The sequence below is a fragment of the Phymastichus coffea genome, unplaced genomic scaffold, assembly GCF_024137745.1.
Source record: "Phymastichus coffea isolate CEN01 unplaced genomic scaffold, Cenicafe_Pcof_1.1 PCOF00004, whole genome shotgun sequence".
Classification (NCBI taxonomy): Eukaryota; Metazoa; Arthropoda; class Insecta; order Hymenoptera; family Eulophidae; genus Phymastichus; species Phymastichus coffea.
In genome coordinates this window covers 10918134-10937849 of record NW_026706815.1, presented here as the reverse complement: position 1 = coordinate 10937849, position 19716 = coordinate 10918134, and the positions used below count along the sequence as shown (strand labels likewise).

The following is a 19716-nucleotide window of genomic DNA, read 5'->3' as shown; positions in this document are numbered from 1 at the left end:
GCACTATACGAGCAAGGCAAGAAGAGAGAAACAGAGAGAAAGAGCTCGCCAGCGCTATTTGTTTTTTCAGGCCCTCTACGGGTCACGCCCCAGGTTGGCGATGTCACCAAAAGAGAAGGGAGGAAAATTTGCTTTCCCGAGAAAGAGAAACTTTGACGGCACTCTGAGCTCAGATCTCGCACGGGCAAGCTGTTCGTGTCCTTTAAGTAGTATAACGTGCGTGCGATTTGCGTTTACCGTAATCACGGCCGTAAACGTATGTTTATTGTGTATCGCTTCATTTGTATTGTATTTGTAAATCAATTTAATCTTATTTGTGTTTGTCAATAAACTTGTCAGCCTTATTTCGAATTTAAATACGCACATTCATTCTTGTTCACCAACCCCAACACTAAGGTAAAATTAGATGAGATAAGATTCTATCAGATAGGCGTAAATGGTATGTCGAATGTATTCGTGTGTGTGTGTGTGTGTGTGTGTGTGTGTGTGTGTGTGTGTGTGTGTGTGTGTGTGTGTGTGTGTGTGTGTGTGTGTGTGTGTGTGTGTGTGGCTAGCTCACCTCGAATCCTACGCCAAAGGTTTGCTTGAGACAAAATAGATATACATGGTATTATTTATTGAAGAGAGAAGCGAAGACGGACTCAGTAGATTATTAGAAGAGAATAAGCGAAGGGGTAAACTCACCTCATAATAGTGTTCAATAGCGTGCAGGTCAAGGTTCTTTTCGCTCCAGTCGCGCGCCAGTTCAGTCTCCTCCTTGCCGTTAAGCCAGACGAGCTCATTAGTAGCCGACTGCACGAAATCATGCAACGTTTCGAGGTCAGCCAAGCGCTTGACGGAGGCTTGCAGCAGTTCCTGGTAGATTTTATGCAGCTGATGCAAGTGTTGCGAGTAAAGCTGTAGCTCCTCGCCTTGGAAATTGGTTTTGGCTTGGTCGCAACGATCGAGGCCCGTGCCACGGAAATGGTCGATCTGCTGATGCTCGTGCTGCCAGTGGTCAAGCTCATATTGCACCTGCGTCGGCTCGTTACCGTAATCAGCTTCATCGATCAGCGTGAGTTTCTGCCGACACCAATCAAGCGCCTCATGGAGCGCACGAAAATGCGGATTAGTTTCAACGAAGCGCTTTTCGTGGACGGTCGTGCGTTGCAATGTGACCAGCCGCTCTTCAGCCACCGGACAAGATATAGCCGCTGCGGCTAATGGTTGGACTAATCGCCGATGCAGCAGTGAGCGCAGGCCCACCCAACGCTGGTGCAGCCGCTGTACGCGCTTGTGCAGTTCAGGGGCCTGCGCGTGGCGGGCCTCCGTCAGTGCGTGTACATCCGCAAAAATCTGCTGGATGTGCAGCTCAAGTGCGCGGGTCTCCTGCTCGAGCAAATCGACCGCACGCTTCGCTTCAAGCGGGTGAGGCGCGCTTGTCCCCAGCAGTCGTTGCGCCTCCTCTTCCACGCGGTATTCCAGTTGCTCGAGACGCACGTCCGTGGACTTGATCTCGCGTGCCACCTTCTCGGCTAGTCGGCCGAGTCGCTCTAGCCGTAGTGCCTCCTGCTCGAGTGCGTGCTCACGCTCTTCGCGCAGTGCAGTCAACCGAGCCCAGACGCGGTCCAATACCTCCCAATACAACTCCGGCTCAAGTTCCACCTCGCCTACTACTTCAAAGTACTTGTGCAGTTCGCGCCAATTCTGGGCGAGCCGGTGGCGATCGCGTGTCCGCCCTGGCCATTCGTCCGCGACCAGCCGTCCCAACTCCGCCTGCAGCTTGCGTACCTCGATCAATGAGGGTGGCAGATATCGCTCTTGTAGCTGCGTCTGCTTCTCGCGCATCCATCCGTGCAACGACAATGCCACTTCACGATACTCGGCCAGCCGGCGTTGTGCCTCCACGTCGTATAGCGGGTGGATGGCTGGTGGCTCCGGGAACACGTCGTACAGCGATGATATGTAGGTTATTAGTGACTTTTCGTCCGGTTCAGGAGTGTCGACGTCTGTAACCAAAACGCTCATCGTGTCACGATGTATATGCATGTAGATACATATTAATTTTCGTTTGTATACTTACCTTCGGGATCGAGTAGCCTGGTGACCCCGTACTCACGTTCGGCAACGTAGAACACTCGTTCAAGGCGCTCACGCACTTGCCAAGTTCGTGCAACGCGCCAGTCAAGCAGATCCGGTCTATTCCTGTGCACGAGTGCACTGAACGCAAGTCCATCGCGCCATGAACTCGTGAAGTCGCTTACGCGCACCCCTGGATAGCGCGCTGTCGACCTGCGTGCCCACCGTAGCAAAGCCTCTTTAGCCGTCACGTGGGACTCCTGACCCACTACGATATCCGAAATCTGCAACAAAGTACTCATTATTTATGAAAAAGAAACCTATTTTATTGGAAATTGTATTGATATATTTTTAAATTCATATAACTTTTGAACGGTCGAGTTAAATTTTACTAATTTTTCTTCGACCAAACCTGTTGCTTGGTAACATTCTAAAACCTCCTAATCGATTAGGTTTATACAAATTATTTTAATTGCTAAATAATCCTGTATTTTTATCAGTTCGACGAAAATACCCTATAACTGAAAAAATTGGGTGTTCTATCTAGTAACAATTATTTATATCTTTATTTACTAGACTTTTCCAAAGTCTCAAGCAAATAGTTATAGAAACAAGTACAGGGTGTCCGAAAAGTTCCGAGACAGCATGATAACTCGGCGAAAATGCATTTTCGGGAAAAATGTTTCATACAAAAGTTATAGGATTATTCCCTGGTTATTCAATGGTGAACTTGAATTGGATCTTATTCTTGATCTTCCAGATAATTTGAAGGTCAATTTCAGTTTTTTAAATGGAAACATCCATTTTATATTGCAGAAATAAAGAGCGGGAAAAATTCCCTTTCCAACGGTATAAGGTATATGGAGGGTTAAACGTGATTCAAAGGTTATTTGAAAGTCAAATGTTCTTGGCATCCAAGAATTCTTGAAAAGCATTATGGTTTGCCTAGATTGTATTTTCGGAAATATGTTTTCTAGAAAAGTTATAGGATTTTGTTCTGGCTATTCAATGATGACCTTGAAGTTGACGTAGGATTTGATCTTCAAGGTTATTTGAGCGTCAAGTTCAATTTCTTAAATGGAAACCCCGTGCACTCCAACTGAGTTGTCATACTGTTTCGGAACTTTTCAGATACTCTGTACATATACAACTATATGCAACAATCATAAAGACACATACACACACTTATAATAAATCATTCGCTTAGTAAAACATATTGATAATATATTAAACAATCATATATAAAAAGAACGATCCATTTTTTATTCGGCAGCTTCACGGAAATCAAGGTAGATGTACATCATAAAATCATCATTAATGTGGACAAATTGGAACTTTTGACAGTGAGCAAGTTTTTCAATAAATAATATTTCATTTCAATTAATTTATAGTAATGTCTTGTTCATGAATGAATATAAATATTTATAATAAAATACGCCTTAAGTATAAGCGTTGGAAATAGGCTTATTATAGATTCTAATAAAAAATTTTATTGGAGAGATTGGCTTTGCATGACTATAATAAAAAAAAGTAAATGAATCGAATACGAAGTTTTTAATCAAAGTAAAAAAAAATAACAGTATACTTACTTCGTTTGATATACTTAAATGGAAAACACATAACGAATATTCTAATGTTCCGGAGATGACGCTTACAAGTGCTTTTATACGTCTACATATATTAAAACCGTTTTATTTTACATATGAACAAGTTAATTTATTGAAACCCAACTGATAAGCATTAAATCCACAATTTTGTGGTTACTGTTACAAAGATAAAAATAAAGACGAAATATTACGTACAAAAACAGTTACAACTCTCTATTCATCTCTTGATCAATTGCTACCAAGCTACGTTTGTGTAAATTGTTCAATAAAAGCATGTTGCTGTCATACAACAAAATAACCATATATCCTTCTTTACAAATGTTAAGTAAAAAATTCTTAAATTTTTCATATATCAGATAAAGGCCTACATTTGCCATCTTAAAATTTGATAATCTAACTCCGGATTCGGATTCAGCATAGGTTGAGACCCTTTCAAATGTATACAATTTTTTTGCATTATAACTGTAACTCTTATGTACTCGTATATAAAAGGGTTAAAAAAACTTTCAATATGAATTTGTAACGGTAAGCTGTTTTATTATTATTTAAAATTATATCATTTATTTCAAATTGATTAGTAATTATTAAATATTTAAAAAAGAAAAAAAGTATAATCAATAATTTTTCAGTTAAAAAATTGTAATGATTGTGTGCAATAAATTAGCTTGAGAGAATAAATATAGACTTGTGACCCCACCAGTGCATGTGCCGCACGTGGACTCACTCGCACTTCTTAATTTTTTTCGAGAGTGTCAAATAAAAATCAATTTTAGATTATCATACACGTTTGATATGTATTTTTTCCCGTAGAATCAAAATTCAGACTCACATTTGCGATATTTCAATTTTGTCGACTTAAAACGAGAAAATATCAAATTTGCAGTCTAAAATTATTAATAACAAAAAAATGACCTGAAATTGGACTTGGCACCTTCGAAATTTCGATTCAGCGATCCGAAAAAGATAAAATAAGCCATTGTTGCCGAGGAACCCTCTCAAAAAACTTGAACATCAGTGCTCGTACTAAGGTATCCTTGGTTGATTTTACAATTAGGGAAAAAACGTGTTTGAGATAATAGCGTCATTCGATAGTCAATATAAGGTTTTGTTATAAAAATTTTTTTCCTGGATTTTTTAAACGCATATTTGCATTTAAAAAAAATTATTGAAAAGTGCACTTTTTCAAACGTGAGACAAACGCGCCGAAACGCCGACTAGCGGCTAGCAGAAGAGCCCGTGACGTCATCACTATAAAACTTGGATATTTTAACACGTAACTGCGTTGAACTGCGAGTTTAAATTGATTGTTTTCAAAAGTGTCTTGATACAATGAGTGAAAAAGAGGTTCAAGTATCATCAAAAACAAATATCAAAGGCTATAGAGCATGTTTTGTTCCATTGTGTGGGAACAATTCAAAGAAAAATCCTGACAAAGTCTTCGTGTATGTACCCGATAATTTGAATAAGAAGCAGCAATGGTTTAAACTTGCACGACGTGGTGACAAGCCAACTAATTCACAATTTTATTGTTGCCAGGATCATTTAGATGTAAGTGTATTATTAACATATATAATTAAAGTAATACCACTGAATTAGTGTAATCTAACCTACAAATACCTGTCTCCTATCTTTTTTGTAGATTGAGAATGATCTTCAAAACTACATGCGATTCAAATTATTTGGAGGTCGAATAAAATTGAAAAACGATGTATTGCCACGTTACTTTGATTGTCAACCTAATCGCAAAAGTGCTACCAAACCATCTGCAAGAAAAAGTTTCCAAAATATCAAACACAAAGCAGCTGTTGTAGAATTATTTTCCAATAGCAATAGCTTTCGACAAAAAAATGAAATACATGCAAAAAATGAAATTACAAGAGAGCTTGGCAATACAGAAATAGTAGATTTGAACATTCATAGTAGTGAGAATCAATACCGAAAGAAAAAATCAAGTCTATTGTGTACAAAAATCCCAGTATTGCAGCACAGTCAATTGAACAAGCAATTTAATTTTATAAATCACAATCAAAACGTAAATTTAGGTTTATCATACATCCCGGAGAAAACTTTACAAGAAAATGAAAAGGAAAACATGCAGTTTGATTTTGAAAATTATAATGAAGAAGAAAATTCAAATTTATCACACATTCCAAAAAGAGTTTTGAATGAAAGTCAAAAGTCGAACATATTATTGCAAGAGAATCAAAAGGTAAACATTCAATGTAATTTTAAAAATAGTAATCAAGGAAAATACTCAAATATATCTTACATTCCACAGAAAGTTGTACATGAAAATCAAAAGTCTAATACAGAATTACGAGAAAATCTTGAGGTCGATAAGCAATGCATTTTCGCAAATGACAATCAAGAAAAAAATTCGAACTTATCAGCAGTGAAGGGGGTTCTTCGAGAAAGTCATGAGTCAAATATCAACTTGAAAAATAGTAGTCCAAAAAAGTATAGCAACAAGAAAATTCAAGTCAACCGAAAACCGCCTTTTCGCAGTTTAGGTGTGATGGTAAAATGTAAAACTGCTGAAAAGTCTACGAGTACCAGTGATATTGAAGATGGTGTGAGTAAATTAAAAATTAATCAAACGTATCCTGTTAACAATCTACAGAGGTTAGACGCTGATTTAGTAAGCTTATCAATCACTAATACTTTGATCTCAAAAACCATTAGCGAATATAAACCTTCATCTGGAGAAGTTCAAGATATAGAAGAAAATGATTTAGTGTGGAAAAGGAATGCCTTGAATATGACTGTATATTTTATTGCTACTGATCCAAAAAGATACTTAGGACTGCCACTTGAATGGTTTTGGCTTTTAGAACATTTATCTATATTAACTGGAGTCGGTACAGATGACATAAAATTAACGCTTATGAAAATAAAATTGAATGACACATTTGTCAGATTAGGCCATCAATTTGGAGTGAGTTCAACCAAAGCCAGTAATATTTTTCATACAACAGTATTCAAATTAGCTAATATTATGAAGACTTTTATTTATTTTCCTGATAAGAAGACAGTTATAAAATCAATGCCCATTCAATTTCGGGCAAATTATTATCACGTTCGGGCTATTATAGATGCTTTTGAAATACAAATTCAGAAGCCATCAAACAATACTAATCAAGCATTATCATGGTCTGAATATAAAAAAGGAAATACATTGAAATTTTTAATATCATGTTCACCAGATGGATTTATCAATTTTATTTCTCGTGGATGGGGAGGAAGAATTTCAGATACACTATTGTATCAAATAAGTACAATCGAAGAAACTTTACCACCAAAATGTACTGTGATGGCTGACAGAGGGTTCAAACACATAGATACTTTATTGTCAGCAAAACAGTGCAGGTTGGTTCGACCTCCAAGTAAGTCTTCTAATAGCAAACTAACAAAACTAGAATCAAGAGAAACTAAACGTGTTTCCAGTTTACGCATTCATATTGAAAGGGTTATTGGTAGGATGAGAGAATTTGAAATGCTGTCTCCTCATGCAAACTTGCATCATTCTGTTATGCCTTACATCGATTCAATAGCTATTATTACAGCAGCTTTAGTTAACTTGCAGTCACCAATAATAAGACAATAAACTAGTCTTTCACGTTTGGATGTAAAAACTGACATGTATAATAAAATTTTGAATTTTTATGAAGAAATTAACCTGTAAGTTGAAAAATAAATTTTTCATTTTTTAATAAAAAATTTGGGACATTTTTCTTTCTTCTACAAATAATAAAATTGAAATCACTTTTGTGCCACTTGATTGATTCCTTCTTTGATTTTTATTTCAAAAATAGTGTAACACACAAATACAAATATTTTGATAGGTTTACTTTTTACTAATGTAAGAAAACTTCACATCAGGATACAGATGTCATCAGTCGAGGGAAAATATATTTCTTCCAAAATTCAGTTGCTTTTTCTATAGTTCCAGTAAATTTATCATCATATGTCAACCAAACTGTAGTTACTTTTTTATTCTTTTCAAAAAGAGGATCTGCTACACAAAATAAACCTTTCCTTTTGTTCGCACACAACATTTGTGTAAACATTTGTGCTTTACATTTTTCACTTATGACACCTTTTGACAAATAAGTTTTGATATTATCAGTTGAAGAAGGGCATTTTATTTCTACGATGAAATCTGATCCAACAGCATCTGGCGAGGCTCCAATAACAGGGCACGACGACAATAAATATAATCCGCAGCTTCTACAACTTATGTTTTTCTTTTTTTTCACTTCAAGCAATACCTGCTTTTCCAAATCTTTGCCTCTCTGCATGGCTTGTGAGAGAAAAACTTTAGCAGCTCCAATGATTTTTTTCACCAATAATCCGTCGGCTGTACGGCAATGAGCAGCTTCATAAATTAATGATGCAGTTATTCGTCCATACCTACATTCATACCATAACGGATCATCACTTTGACTCTTTGTTGCTTTTTCCACCTCTACTATCATTAATTTTTCAATTTTCTTTTCAGCAAATTTTAGGAATTCATCTGCTTCATTCATTTTCATTTCATTAAACAAAATCATAAGTTGATGCAATGATACAGCTTTGATATGGTTATTACTATTTATATCAAATAAATGTCGAGTAATCTGACTATCAATATTTTTTTTCTGGGCTATTTCAGTTACTGTTTGAAAAAAGTGTTTAATTTTTTCTGGTTCAATGTCATTTGGTGGTACAGGTAATTTTTTACCTTCAAACAAATCAACTGCTGCAACATACTTATTTGTAGTTGTCACTTTAGCTAAATTGGACTTTTTCCAATAACATTTAACTTCTGTTGGAGCAGGTTCTTCAGTCCGTCTATTGACCCACATCAAAAGTGCAATCGCATGCTTACAGCCACCTGTTTGGAGGAAAATAAAAGGCAACATTGATTTGCATTTCAGAAACTTGACTACCTATTTTTTTATTGATTTTATATTTACCAAGGGATGCGGGGCAATCTTCACACTCTACCGTGTTAACAGTATTACTTTTTTCGTTAACTATCAAAGTAACTTTGTACGGCGTATCACGAACCTTGTGTTCAGGACAAATTGAGGCTTTTAATATACATAAAGCTCCGTCTCGTTTCAAGCAAACATAACCCATAGCAGCATCTCCGTAATTTTCTCTTGAAGATCTATAGACAATAAACAAAATTGTTAAAATACATAAAAAATAATTATGCCGAACACTATGTTTATAACATATACATACTCATTCATTTTTGCATTTCGGACTTCAGGATCATTGAAATTGTCATCATTTTTTATGTAATTTAAAACCATAAAAATATTCACTTTTGGAAGATTTCCAGAATCAGCTTTTAAGAAATCAGGATCTAGTTTATTACTCATGTCTACTATTTTCAAAATAATATGTTTTACATGCGTGTATCTTGATCAACAATCCGTCCACCGTATAAACACTGCACATGAATCAACAGCCGGTATAGTAATGACGTCACGCGCACTCGGCAGCCATTACGGCGAGCAGGCCTCTCGTTTGAAAACAGTTTAAAATCACACAGTTTTGAATAATTTTTAAAAAACATTCCGACGAAGTATAATTTTTTAAAAAATTATTATTATATTATGTGTTACACGTACTTCATACTGTAATAATTATAGACGATTTAAAAAAAAAATTTTCTACCTAATTGGGTAACGTTTCTTGAGCTAATTTTCGTTTAATCTATGTTGTATTTTGTATCATACCTCACTGTTTTATTTAATCTTGAATGTTTTATTTTATAATGACTAATTCATTTTTATCTATTGAAAGTGTGAGTACATTGGTGCACTTTTGATTAAATGAGTAGTAAAATTCAATCACAATGGTAACTCATACTGAATATTACTGTCACTAAGTTTACGATGCTTTAAGTTAACGAAATTACCGTTCAAGTATATAATATTTTCAGAGATAAGAAAATGTTTTATCATTTTTTTTGCCTCGTCCCAAATTGTTATTTGAATTATTATTACAAATCTATTGATTAACAAGTAAACCTAACTAGGTATCCCTTGCCAAATCGCACCACACTTAGCAGAATGATAAAATATCAAAAAAATATTCAACATGAATATTTTATTTCGGCGGAATTCCATATTTAGGTGTTAAAACTACCTGTATTATGTATTTTACTACCGGTTTGATACATACAATTTTCTTTTCGATAAATTCACTTAAAAATGTGCATTCAGGAGCTTTTATTTTGGGAATCTCAAGTCGGAAGTTATTAATTCAAAATGGCAAATCCAAAATGGCGAATTCGAATTTATATGAAAAAGATGTGACCTTAAAAATTTATACTCGGGGATTTCAGAAGTCGTTGAATATAAATCTGAATATTAAAATTTTTTATCCAATCATTTAAAAAATAATTTAAATTCATCACATGTAATTATATAAAATTAACATTTCCCAAATTAACTTTTCCCTAAACCTGACATCTTCGAAATACATAAATTTTCCAACCTCTAAATCCATCAACCTTAAATATGTTAACATGAAACCTATCAATGCCGCACCCTCGAACCCTATTTCTATAAATGTTCGACCCAAATAACCTTCAAACATTACATATTCTATTATTAAAATCTTAATAAATTATTAAATGTAATCTAATAACAGTACTAATTAGGTTTAATGAAAAGTTAATTTAGCGGATATTAGTTTTGTGATGAATTCAAATTATTTTCTGCAAATTTTGATAAAAAATTTTAACATTCCAACAGCAGATTTATAATCAGTAACCCCTAAAATCCTAGAGTATAAATTTTTATGGCTATATTGAATTCTTGAATTGTAAAATTCCGACCTCAAAGCTCTCTAAGTAAAAATTTTCAAGTTAATTCAGGAAATAGAAAATTGTATATATCAAAAGGCTAGTAAAATACACAATAGTTTTAACTCCTAAATATGGAATTCTACTGATATAAAAAAATACGTGTTAAAAATTTTGTTTTATCATCTTGTAAAGTTTAATATGATTTGGCGCGAGAAACACCTAGGTAGGTTTACTATAGCTTAAATTTTATCACATTATTTTTTATTTCCATTTTTTTTCAACAATGCCAAATAACTTAAAATTATATAAATACAAGAAATTAAATAATTAGTTTTAACACTTTTTTCATGATTAAAAATAAGTATATCAACTACTTATTATTTGTGCAGTATATTGTTACTTACACGCACTTCTGTAATAATAAAAATATTCTGCAATTTCTTTTGTTAAAATCACATTTTCAATTTCTTTATCGTTCAAAATGTAGTAATTATTTGTTATTATCAACTGTTTTTTTATGTGTTTTTGTGATATTTCTGACTTGTGATATTTTTCATTTAGTTTCAATAAAAATACAGATTGATAATACGTACTGGTTACATATCAGTTCAAATTACACAATTAAAATAAACATTAGTAAAGGAAAATACTTTTATAGATTATCCAGTCGAACTGTAGCAGTCAAACTCAAAATATCAAGTTTTGCTTAACGATATGGAGATTGTGATGTAGTCTCCATACAGATACAAAGGACTAACTTAACTTTTTTGTAATTTGTTTAAATAATTTTTTACAAATAATTCCAAAGGGGGAAAAAAAACGTATATTTTATTTTTTGATTATGCAAAGGATGGCATAGTTACTTTGTCGATACCGTAACCAGTTTTTACTTGGGACTATACATAGTTATTTTAACTAGGCGGGATGCAATTGTTTATCCTCATTTTACACTAACAAATTAAACTCTAACAAAAAAATGTTACATAGATTTTTCCCATAAAATCGATTACTGAATTCAATTTTTTAAAACTATGAATTTTTATTTTTCTGACCTCTTACAGACTTTAGATACAGTAATGCGCGAAAAAAATGCTTTTGCTCAATCATACAAAATGATGCAAATAGAAATAGAAAGACAATAAGTATTACTGGATAATTATTTCGAACCTAAATTTTAATTATTATTTACTTTGAAACCAGGCTTAAATAGAAGACGATATAACTTTCAGCGAGTAAATGAAGTTGCTGCTGTATTTTCAACTACAGCGGATGGAGAAATTTCGGAATCATATGTGACGATTAGATATAAAGATACAAAATATTTACAATATATTAGCTCAATGGATCCAAAAGTTAAACCTTGGATACATCCTCTATTTCACCCTTACGGTACTCAAGGATGGCACAAAAATTTAATGCGCGTAAACGATAATAAACGCACTTCTCGAATGGCTTATTATAAACATTGGATGGCCATAAGATTTTACAAATTCAATCCTTTTATTATAGGTGGTAGATTATTTCAACAATGGATTGTAGATAGTTACGTTAAAGTTGAAAAAGATAGAATCCAATATTGTAAAAAACATCAAAGAGAAATAAAAGCTGATACTTATAAAGGTCTTAGTGATTAAATAAAAAATGCTGCTGATGAAATTGGTGGACAAGTAGGTAAAACTGTTATTTCATCATCGTCATTTACCGGATCTCCACATTATATGCAGCAATGTTATCAAGATGCTATGGCCATAGGAAATGAAAAAGGTAAACCGGATAATTTTCTTACAATGACGTGCAATCCAAAAAAATCTTTTGCCTGGTCAACAAGCTCATGACAGGCCCGATATTGTAGGCCGAATATTTCATTTAAAAATAGCGATTACTTGATTTAAATGTAAAAAAAATTTTTCGGCTAAGTAGCTGCTCATGTTTATGTATGCGAGTTTCAAAAACGAGGTTTATCACATATGCATTTAGTGGACTACTCCGGAAATTGTCAATAAATTTCTATTTGCTGAATTTCCCATTAAAATAAATAATCCACGTTTGTATGTATGTGTACTGAAGCATATGATACATGGCCCATGTTGTGATTGGTGTATGGAAATTGGTAAATGTTCTAAAAATTTTCCAAAACGTTTTCAAGATGAAATAACTATGGATGAAAATAGCTTTTTCAATTATTTTCGAAGAAACACTGACTGTACTCATGAGCGGTCTAATGGTTATCAAGTTGATAATAGAGGGATAGTACCTTATTGTCGAGATTTATTAAAAATGTTTGATTGTCACATAAATGTCTAAGCTGTGTCAAGTATTATGTCTGTAAAATATTTATATAAATATATATACAAAGGCCACGATACTGAAACAGTTGTTATTCAAGATTCTGAAAATAATGTAGCTATTGACAAAGATGAGATTCACAAATTCATAAATACTCAATATGTCGGACCTGTTCAATCAGTCTATCGTTTATTAAGCAACACTTTACGAGAAGAAAGCCATACCAATATTAGATTATCGGTACATTTATCTGATTATCAATCTATCATTATTTCCAATGATACAAACAATTCATTAACACTACAAAATATAAACAGTACAAGTAGTATGTTGCTAGATTACTTAAAATTGAATTTAGAAAATGAAAGTGCAAGACAATATTATTATTCAGAAATTCCACAACATTTTACATATTAGAAAAAAAAGATGGTAATCTATGTTTAAGTAAATGGAATAATAAAAAAACACTTTAATGTTATTGGTCGTATGTATTCTGTGAGTCCAACTCAATTTGAATTATTCCATCTATGATTATTATTTCTTCATGTAAAAAGAGCTATAAGTTTTGAAAGTTTAAGAATTGTTGATAACATAATATATCCTACTTTTGTCGCTACTTATCTGACTTTAGATCTAATTGAAAATGATGAAGAATGGAAAATAGCATTAGAAGAAGGATCAAGGTGGATGATGCCTCAAAGACTTCGATATTTATTTCTACGAATTCTCATACATTGTCAACCACTAAATCCAGAAGAAGTGTGGGATCTTTTCAAAAATCCTATGTCTGAGATTTTTTCTTGATATTATCAAGAAACCGTAAGCCATAAAATAGCTTACTCTCACATTAATACTTTATTAAATAAAGAGGGCCATACTTTAGCAGACTTTCCTACAATGAATTACTCAGTTGAATCAAACGAATTTTTTAATTTAAATTAACCAGATACAAATAACACATTAAATGTTGTATCTTTTGGAACTTAAGTACTATTATAACAAATAACAGAACAAGGAAAACAAAGTTATAACAATTTAAATCCTCAACAAAAACAAATGGTTGACATGATTTTTGAATTAGTTCACAATTCAAACTATACTGGTCCTAGCTGCATTTATATGGATGGACCATGAGGATCTGGAAAAACTTATGTTTATGAAACTATATGTTATAAATTAACCTTTTAATTGCACACCTTATTTTGGTCACGTAACTGCTCGGTGGGGTAAATCTACCCCAGCCCTAAAAACATCGAATAAATCAGAGAATTTTAGATATTTTGCTATGAAAATTTTTTCTAGTATATTTCAAACCTTTTATTACAAAAAAAAATATTCAGGTTAACAATTTTTAATGTTACACACACTGAAAAAAATTGTTGAAAAAAAATTAATAAATTTTATTTATTGTTAAATATTGTCTGGGGTAAATCTACCCCACATAGCAGTTAAGGATTAACTTCTGAAAATTTTAAAGTATGTTCAATGACATTTACTGGAATTGCAGCTACATTACTTCCAAATGGAAAAACTGTACATAAAACTTTTGGTTTACCAGTACCTATGTTTCAAGATTCTTCTTCTAATATTAAAGCACAATCTCATAAAGCTCAAGTACTATGAGAAACTGAAATATTTATATAGGTTGAAATTTCAATGGCTCTAAGATACGCATTGGAAATTGGAAATTAGAACTTTACAAAATGTTATGAACAATGATTTGCCTTTTGGAGGAAAACTTATCATAGTAGGAAGAGATTTTAAGCAACTGTTACCAATTAAAGTTCGAGGAACTCGAAGTGAAATATTAAGATAATTGATATATTTGGTAACTTAATCCAAAAAAAGAAATTTCAAGAAATGAGTAAATGTGCTATAATATCAGCTAGAAATATTGACATAGAGAATATTAACAATCAAATTACTAATTTATTGAGTAAAGATTATGAATGTTTATATACTGCTATTGATACTGTTGTTAATAATAATGGTGAATTAGACGATCTCATTTTATGAGAACATTTGCATAATTTGAATTCACTAAGTTTACCTCCTCATGAATTACGATTGCGAAAAAATTGTATTGTAATGCTTATTAGAAATATTAGTATTAATGAAGTTTTATGTAAGGGAACATGTTTACAAATAATAGATTTATCGAACCACTTAATAAAATGTAAAATTTTAACAGATGATAAAGTTAATGAAATTGTCTTTTTAAATCGTATACTGAAAATGATTATCCATTCTCATTTAAAAGAAGACAATGTTCAATCAAACTAGTTTTTGCAATGACCATCAATATAGCTGAAGGACAAACATTTAAAAACAATATTATTGATCTTAGAAAAAACGTATTCAACCATGGTCAACTTTACGTAGCAATGTCTAGAGTTAGATCTTGGGATTCTGTTAAAATATATTTAGAAAATCACGCACAAATAAGAAAAATAAAAAATCTTGTCTAAGAATTATACCAAGAATAAATTTTGATGTATTACAATAATCAAAATCATACTATAGAATTATATTATTTAAAAAAAATACAAAACTTAATAATATAACTGATATGATCATAAAATAATATATAAGAAATTTTTTTTAATAAGAAATATATATATATTGACAACAAATTTTAATAAAGATAAGAAATTATTATTAAATTACAGCGCGTGTAGCGCGCTTGAGAACATCTAGTTAGAGTTGAATAATTCATTTGTTTTATTTGATCATGCTGTTAGTAGTGAAAGTTCATATTTATTAAAAAATAAAAGTTTTTAGTAATAGTTCTACTTTGCATTTAAATATTTCATCAGGCGTTTTTCAATAAATCCATGAAATTAATATTTCTACCAATTCATTTTCCATTGACTGATATTGTAATTGAGAATGTTTAATGTGAACAAGAAATGAATATCAATATTATTAATATTTTACAATCATTATTATTGTAAATCATAATAATTTAAATAATTCATACAATTCTTATCAACAAGGAGATATTAATAATTTAACTAATCCAGTTGATACAAATAATTATTACATTAGCTTTTCATATACTAATAGTGTACAAATTCTAAATATTGTCAATAACCAGAATTATTTATTAAGTGTAACGTTTGAGTATTTCTCGCGTTAATAAAAGTTCGGACTTTTTACAGTGAATTCGCAATGACGTTTCCGAAAAAAGCAAGAATTTGACACGCGCGCAATCTAAATGATCAAAAAAAAAGAAATCTTTCGAGTGGAAAACCACGAGGCTTTCCAACTCGATGAGTTGTTTTCGAGATGCGATTGAGAGCAATTGCATCTATCGGGGAAAGGCCCGACAGCGCCGCAATTACTGCTCAATCCGATCTCTTAACAGCAAGTGTATTTCGGAAGGGAAGATCTCTAAGGCTGCTTTTTTCTCATGAGAGAAATAGTCTCATGAGTTGAGCTCTTAGAGATCGTTAAGGAAGGAGTTTAACAGGCTAACCACTGAAAAGAAATTCGTCTCAGGAAATAGCTGAGGCTTTATTTCAATAACAGTGCTCGCGCTGCTAAGCAAGGTAGGAAAGTGAGTCCTTTTGCCGCAGCGACGAGCGAATTTATACATGCGAAATGGGCTCCTTTCTACGCTTGGTAGCCCCTACAACGCTATTTTTGTTTTTGACGCAAATTTTATACTTGTTTTATCGCAAAATGGCTCGAACGGATTTACAATTATGCGATTTAAAAAATTAATCTGGAGAAGATGAATTTTTTAGTATAAATTGCATCTCTAGGAAAAATCGCATCTTAAAGTTACAAGCTAGACAATTTAATAATCAATTTACGCCATTTTTACAATAAAATTATGGAAAATTTTTACATGGAAAAATCGCTTATGGTTAGAAGATTATTATCCATATAAAAGATGATTAATGTTGCTCTCCAATTTTGAATGATAATTAAAAAACTGATTTGCAATTTTCTTTTTTAGCGGTTTAAAAATCAGCAAATTAGTAACAATCACAATCATCAATTTTACAGATACTTATGATCGATTTTCTATCTAACCGTGTCATTTTAATTGTTTAAAAAAATTATAAATTGTTTATTTATTGATAACTCAGTTAATAATGGGTTATCAAAGTGTCAAATTCTTGCTTTTCTGTTTTAATATGTCGAGATTGTAATCGCGTACTTGAAATAACAATATCGTTGTTTATTGCAAAATAACTAACAATGTTAACTTGTAAATTAGATTTGACTGACAAATATCGATTTGAGAGTTAAATTAACATGGAATTCAGGATCAGCGCATCAAATTTAACTAAGAAATACTTTTGTTCGTTTAAAAAACTTTATAATTAACGATTTTCGGTTGTAAACAATAAATTTTCCCACGGTCGTGACGTCACACTCCTTATATGGTAATGTTTTCGCAGAGTTGCCCTAACACATTTGCATATACGTGTGAAAAGCGCCTACGCTCAATTACCGATTTTCTCTAATTGTCTCGAGTATGACGGGTTGCCGTTTTGTAGAGGAAAATCGGAGACAAATCAGACAGGACCGTGACATAAGCAAAAATCTTTTTCTAAATATTCATGCTAATGTAAATAGTTCATGTAATTATCAGTTATGAAATAACATGCAATAATCATACTAATATAGATAATGATATTCCCGAAAATTATTTAGGCGAAATGAACATTGGATATTACCATTATGGAGCTAGACATTTTTCTAGTAAAAGAATTCCTTATAAAATTAATATAAATTTTTTTAATAATGGCAGCGGCCATGGTAATATTAAACTAAATAATATCGCATTCACGAAAGGTTTGAAATTATTATGGAATTTAGAACATGAAAAGTCTTCACAATTTAAACAAAAATATCAGAGTGTATAATATATTTTATTTTGTTTTGTTTATGACAGAATCTGAAAATTATTTTCAGATCTCTTATGCCAATTGAATAATTATGTATTAAATGACGTAATAAAAAAAGCAAATCAATAAAAAATTTCGTGTATGATATTCTATACTTGAACTACTAGCTAGTGATATTTAAGGATATATGATATTCATTTTTTCATGGAGACTTTGTTAAAAGTCAGTACTTTTTTTAAAATAATGAAAAAATATATGTCATATATTCTTGAAAATGACAAGCTATATGAAAATGACAATATTTTAAGTGTAGAATATCATACACGAAATATTAAATTTATTATGATTTGTTTCTTTTATTGTGTTATTTAAGCCATGAAGGCTCATGTCGAAACTATGTAAAATAGCGTTCAACTAATTATGCCATTCGTAACGTATTAAAAAAAATGACCCATGTTTTTTCCTTTGCCAAATTATTCAAACAAATTACCCAATGAGTCATTATTTTCTAAAACTGATCACGGCAATCGAATCTACGGGAAAAATTATGAAAAAAAATATATAATACTTTTTCGTCAGACTTTAATTCGTTAGTGTAAAATGACCATGAAATGTGTAGTTTCAGAATCATTCATATCCGTACGTCCCCAGTAATACAACGAAAAGGTGGAATGGGTGAATTTGAAAAATTCATTTTCCAGTCAGAGTAATTAAAAATCGTGTTATAGATCATGTTTGAGTGGGTAGCTAACGGATTTTTATGCAAAATTTATAAAATTATTCTTTCTACCTAAACTTTCAATGTTTACTTTTCCGGTATTCAGGGTTGCAGAGCTTTGGACTTTAAAGCTTCATCTACTAATGGAAAAAATCATTTGTTTATCCGAAACAGTTCTTCATTTCATATTCCTGAAATAACGAATAATGCTAAAACCAAGTTGGAGAAATAACACATTTAGCTGATATTGATAATATTAATGTCAATGTCGACATGTTGATATCGCATTCATTCCTAATGATCATGAGAGTTCAGATGGAGATTCCGATTGCGATCTTGATGAAGATTTATGATCATAGTTCATTCCTATTGGTTCCGGATCAGAAATACGTATACTAGTACTCAAAAGTTGTTGGAATCTAATTATATTTATGATTGGTAAGAAAATGCTTTCAATCACGCCTTAACTGTGAATAATGACAATCGGTTTAATATCGAACCAATTATGCATTTATTTCCATAAAACTATTAAAGGTTATTTGAAATATATTTTTCGATTTCAATGAAAAACTATTTTATCGAAATTATATCAGAAAACATTTCAACGAGTCTGGAAAAATTTATTGTCATATTAATGATAACAGTTTTCAATTCTAGAAAGAATATCCCTGACCATTGGTCTGCTAAAAAAATCTTGCAGTGTCCAGTTATAGCGGATTTTATAACAAGGAATACATTTATTGAAATCAAGAGACGAATTAGATTTTATAAACTTGAAAATGAAAATAAAAATGACAAAGTTTGGAAAGTTAGGCAATTATATGATTATTTTCGTAAAAATAGTATGTAGTTTGATTCCTTTAACTACAATTTATCAATCCTTGAGGTACTGGTAAAATATTTTGAAAGGTTCAGTATAAAACAATGTATCAAGAATGAACCAATTAGATTCGGCATAAAGTTATGAGCATTTTGTTCGATAGATGGATACATATATGATCTAGATAATTATGCAAGATAAGCAATATTGATGAATGAAATCCCCTATTTTCCGTTTGTTTGGAATCCAAAGTTGTTATGGAGCCGTTTTCATCCCTATTAGAAACAACTAAAAAATCTCAATAAATACCATTTATACTTTGACAATTTTTTCACCAGTTCGGATCTTATGCTTTATCTAGAAAAAATAAGATTATAAGCGACTGGAAGTGTCAGACAAAATTGCGTGAAGGAAAAAGTTGAATGCCCAAAAAGGCTGAAAGAAGAACTACTATTGTACATGATGAAAATTCGAAATTGAACTATATCACGGTAATGGATTCAAAACTTGTATCCATTTTTTCAACGAAATATGGAGATGATCTAAAAATTAAACTA

General features: G+C 32.0%; 1 protein-coding gene across 3 annotated transcripts in view; it reads right to left on the bottom strand.

Moving 5' to 3' along the window:
- Nucleotides 1–19716, bottom strand: part of LOC131666766 (dystonin) — a 540494-nt gene that overhangs the window by 273391 nt on the left and 247387 nt on the right. For all 3 annotated transcript variants that reach the window (XM_058939663.1, XM_058939671.1, XM_058939680.1), the window contains 3 exons: nucleotides 2063–2342; nucleotides 685–1988; nucleotides 560–583 (listed from right to left, as the gene is read on the bottom strand). In XM_058939663.1, coding sequence (XP_058795646.1) covers nucleotides 560–583; nucleotides 685–1988; nucleotides 2063–2342 — 1608 coding nt within the window. The remainder of the gene's footprint in view (nucleotides 1–559; nucleotides 584–684; nucleotides 1989–2062; nucleotides 2343–19716) is intronic.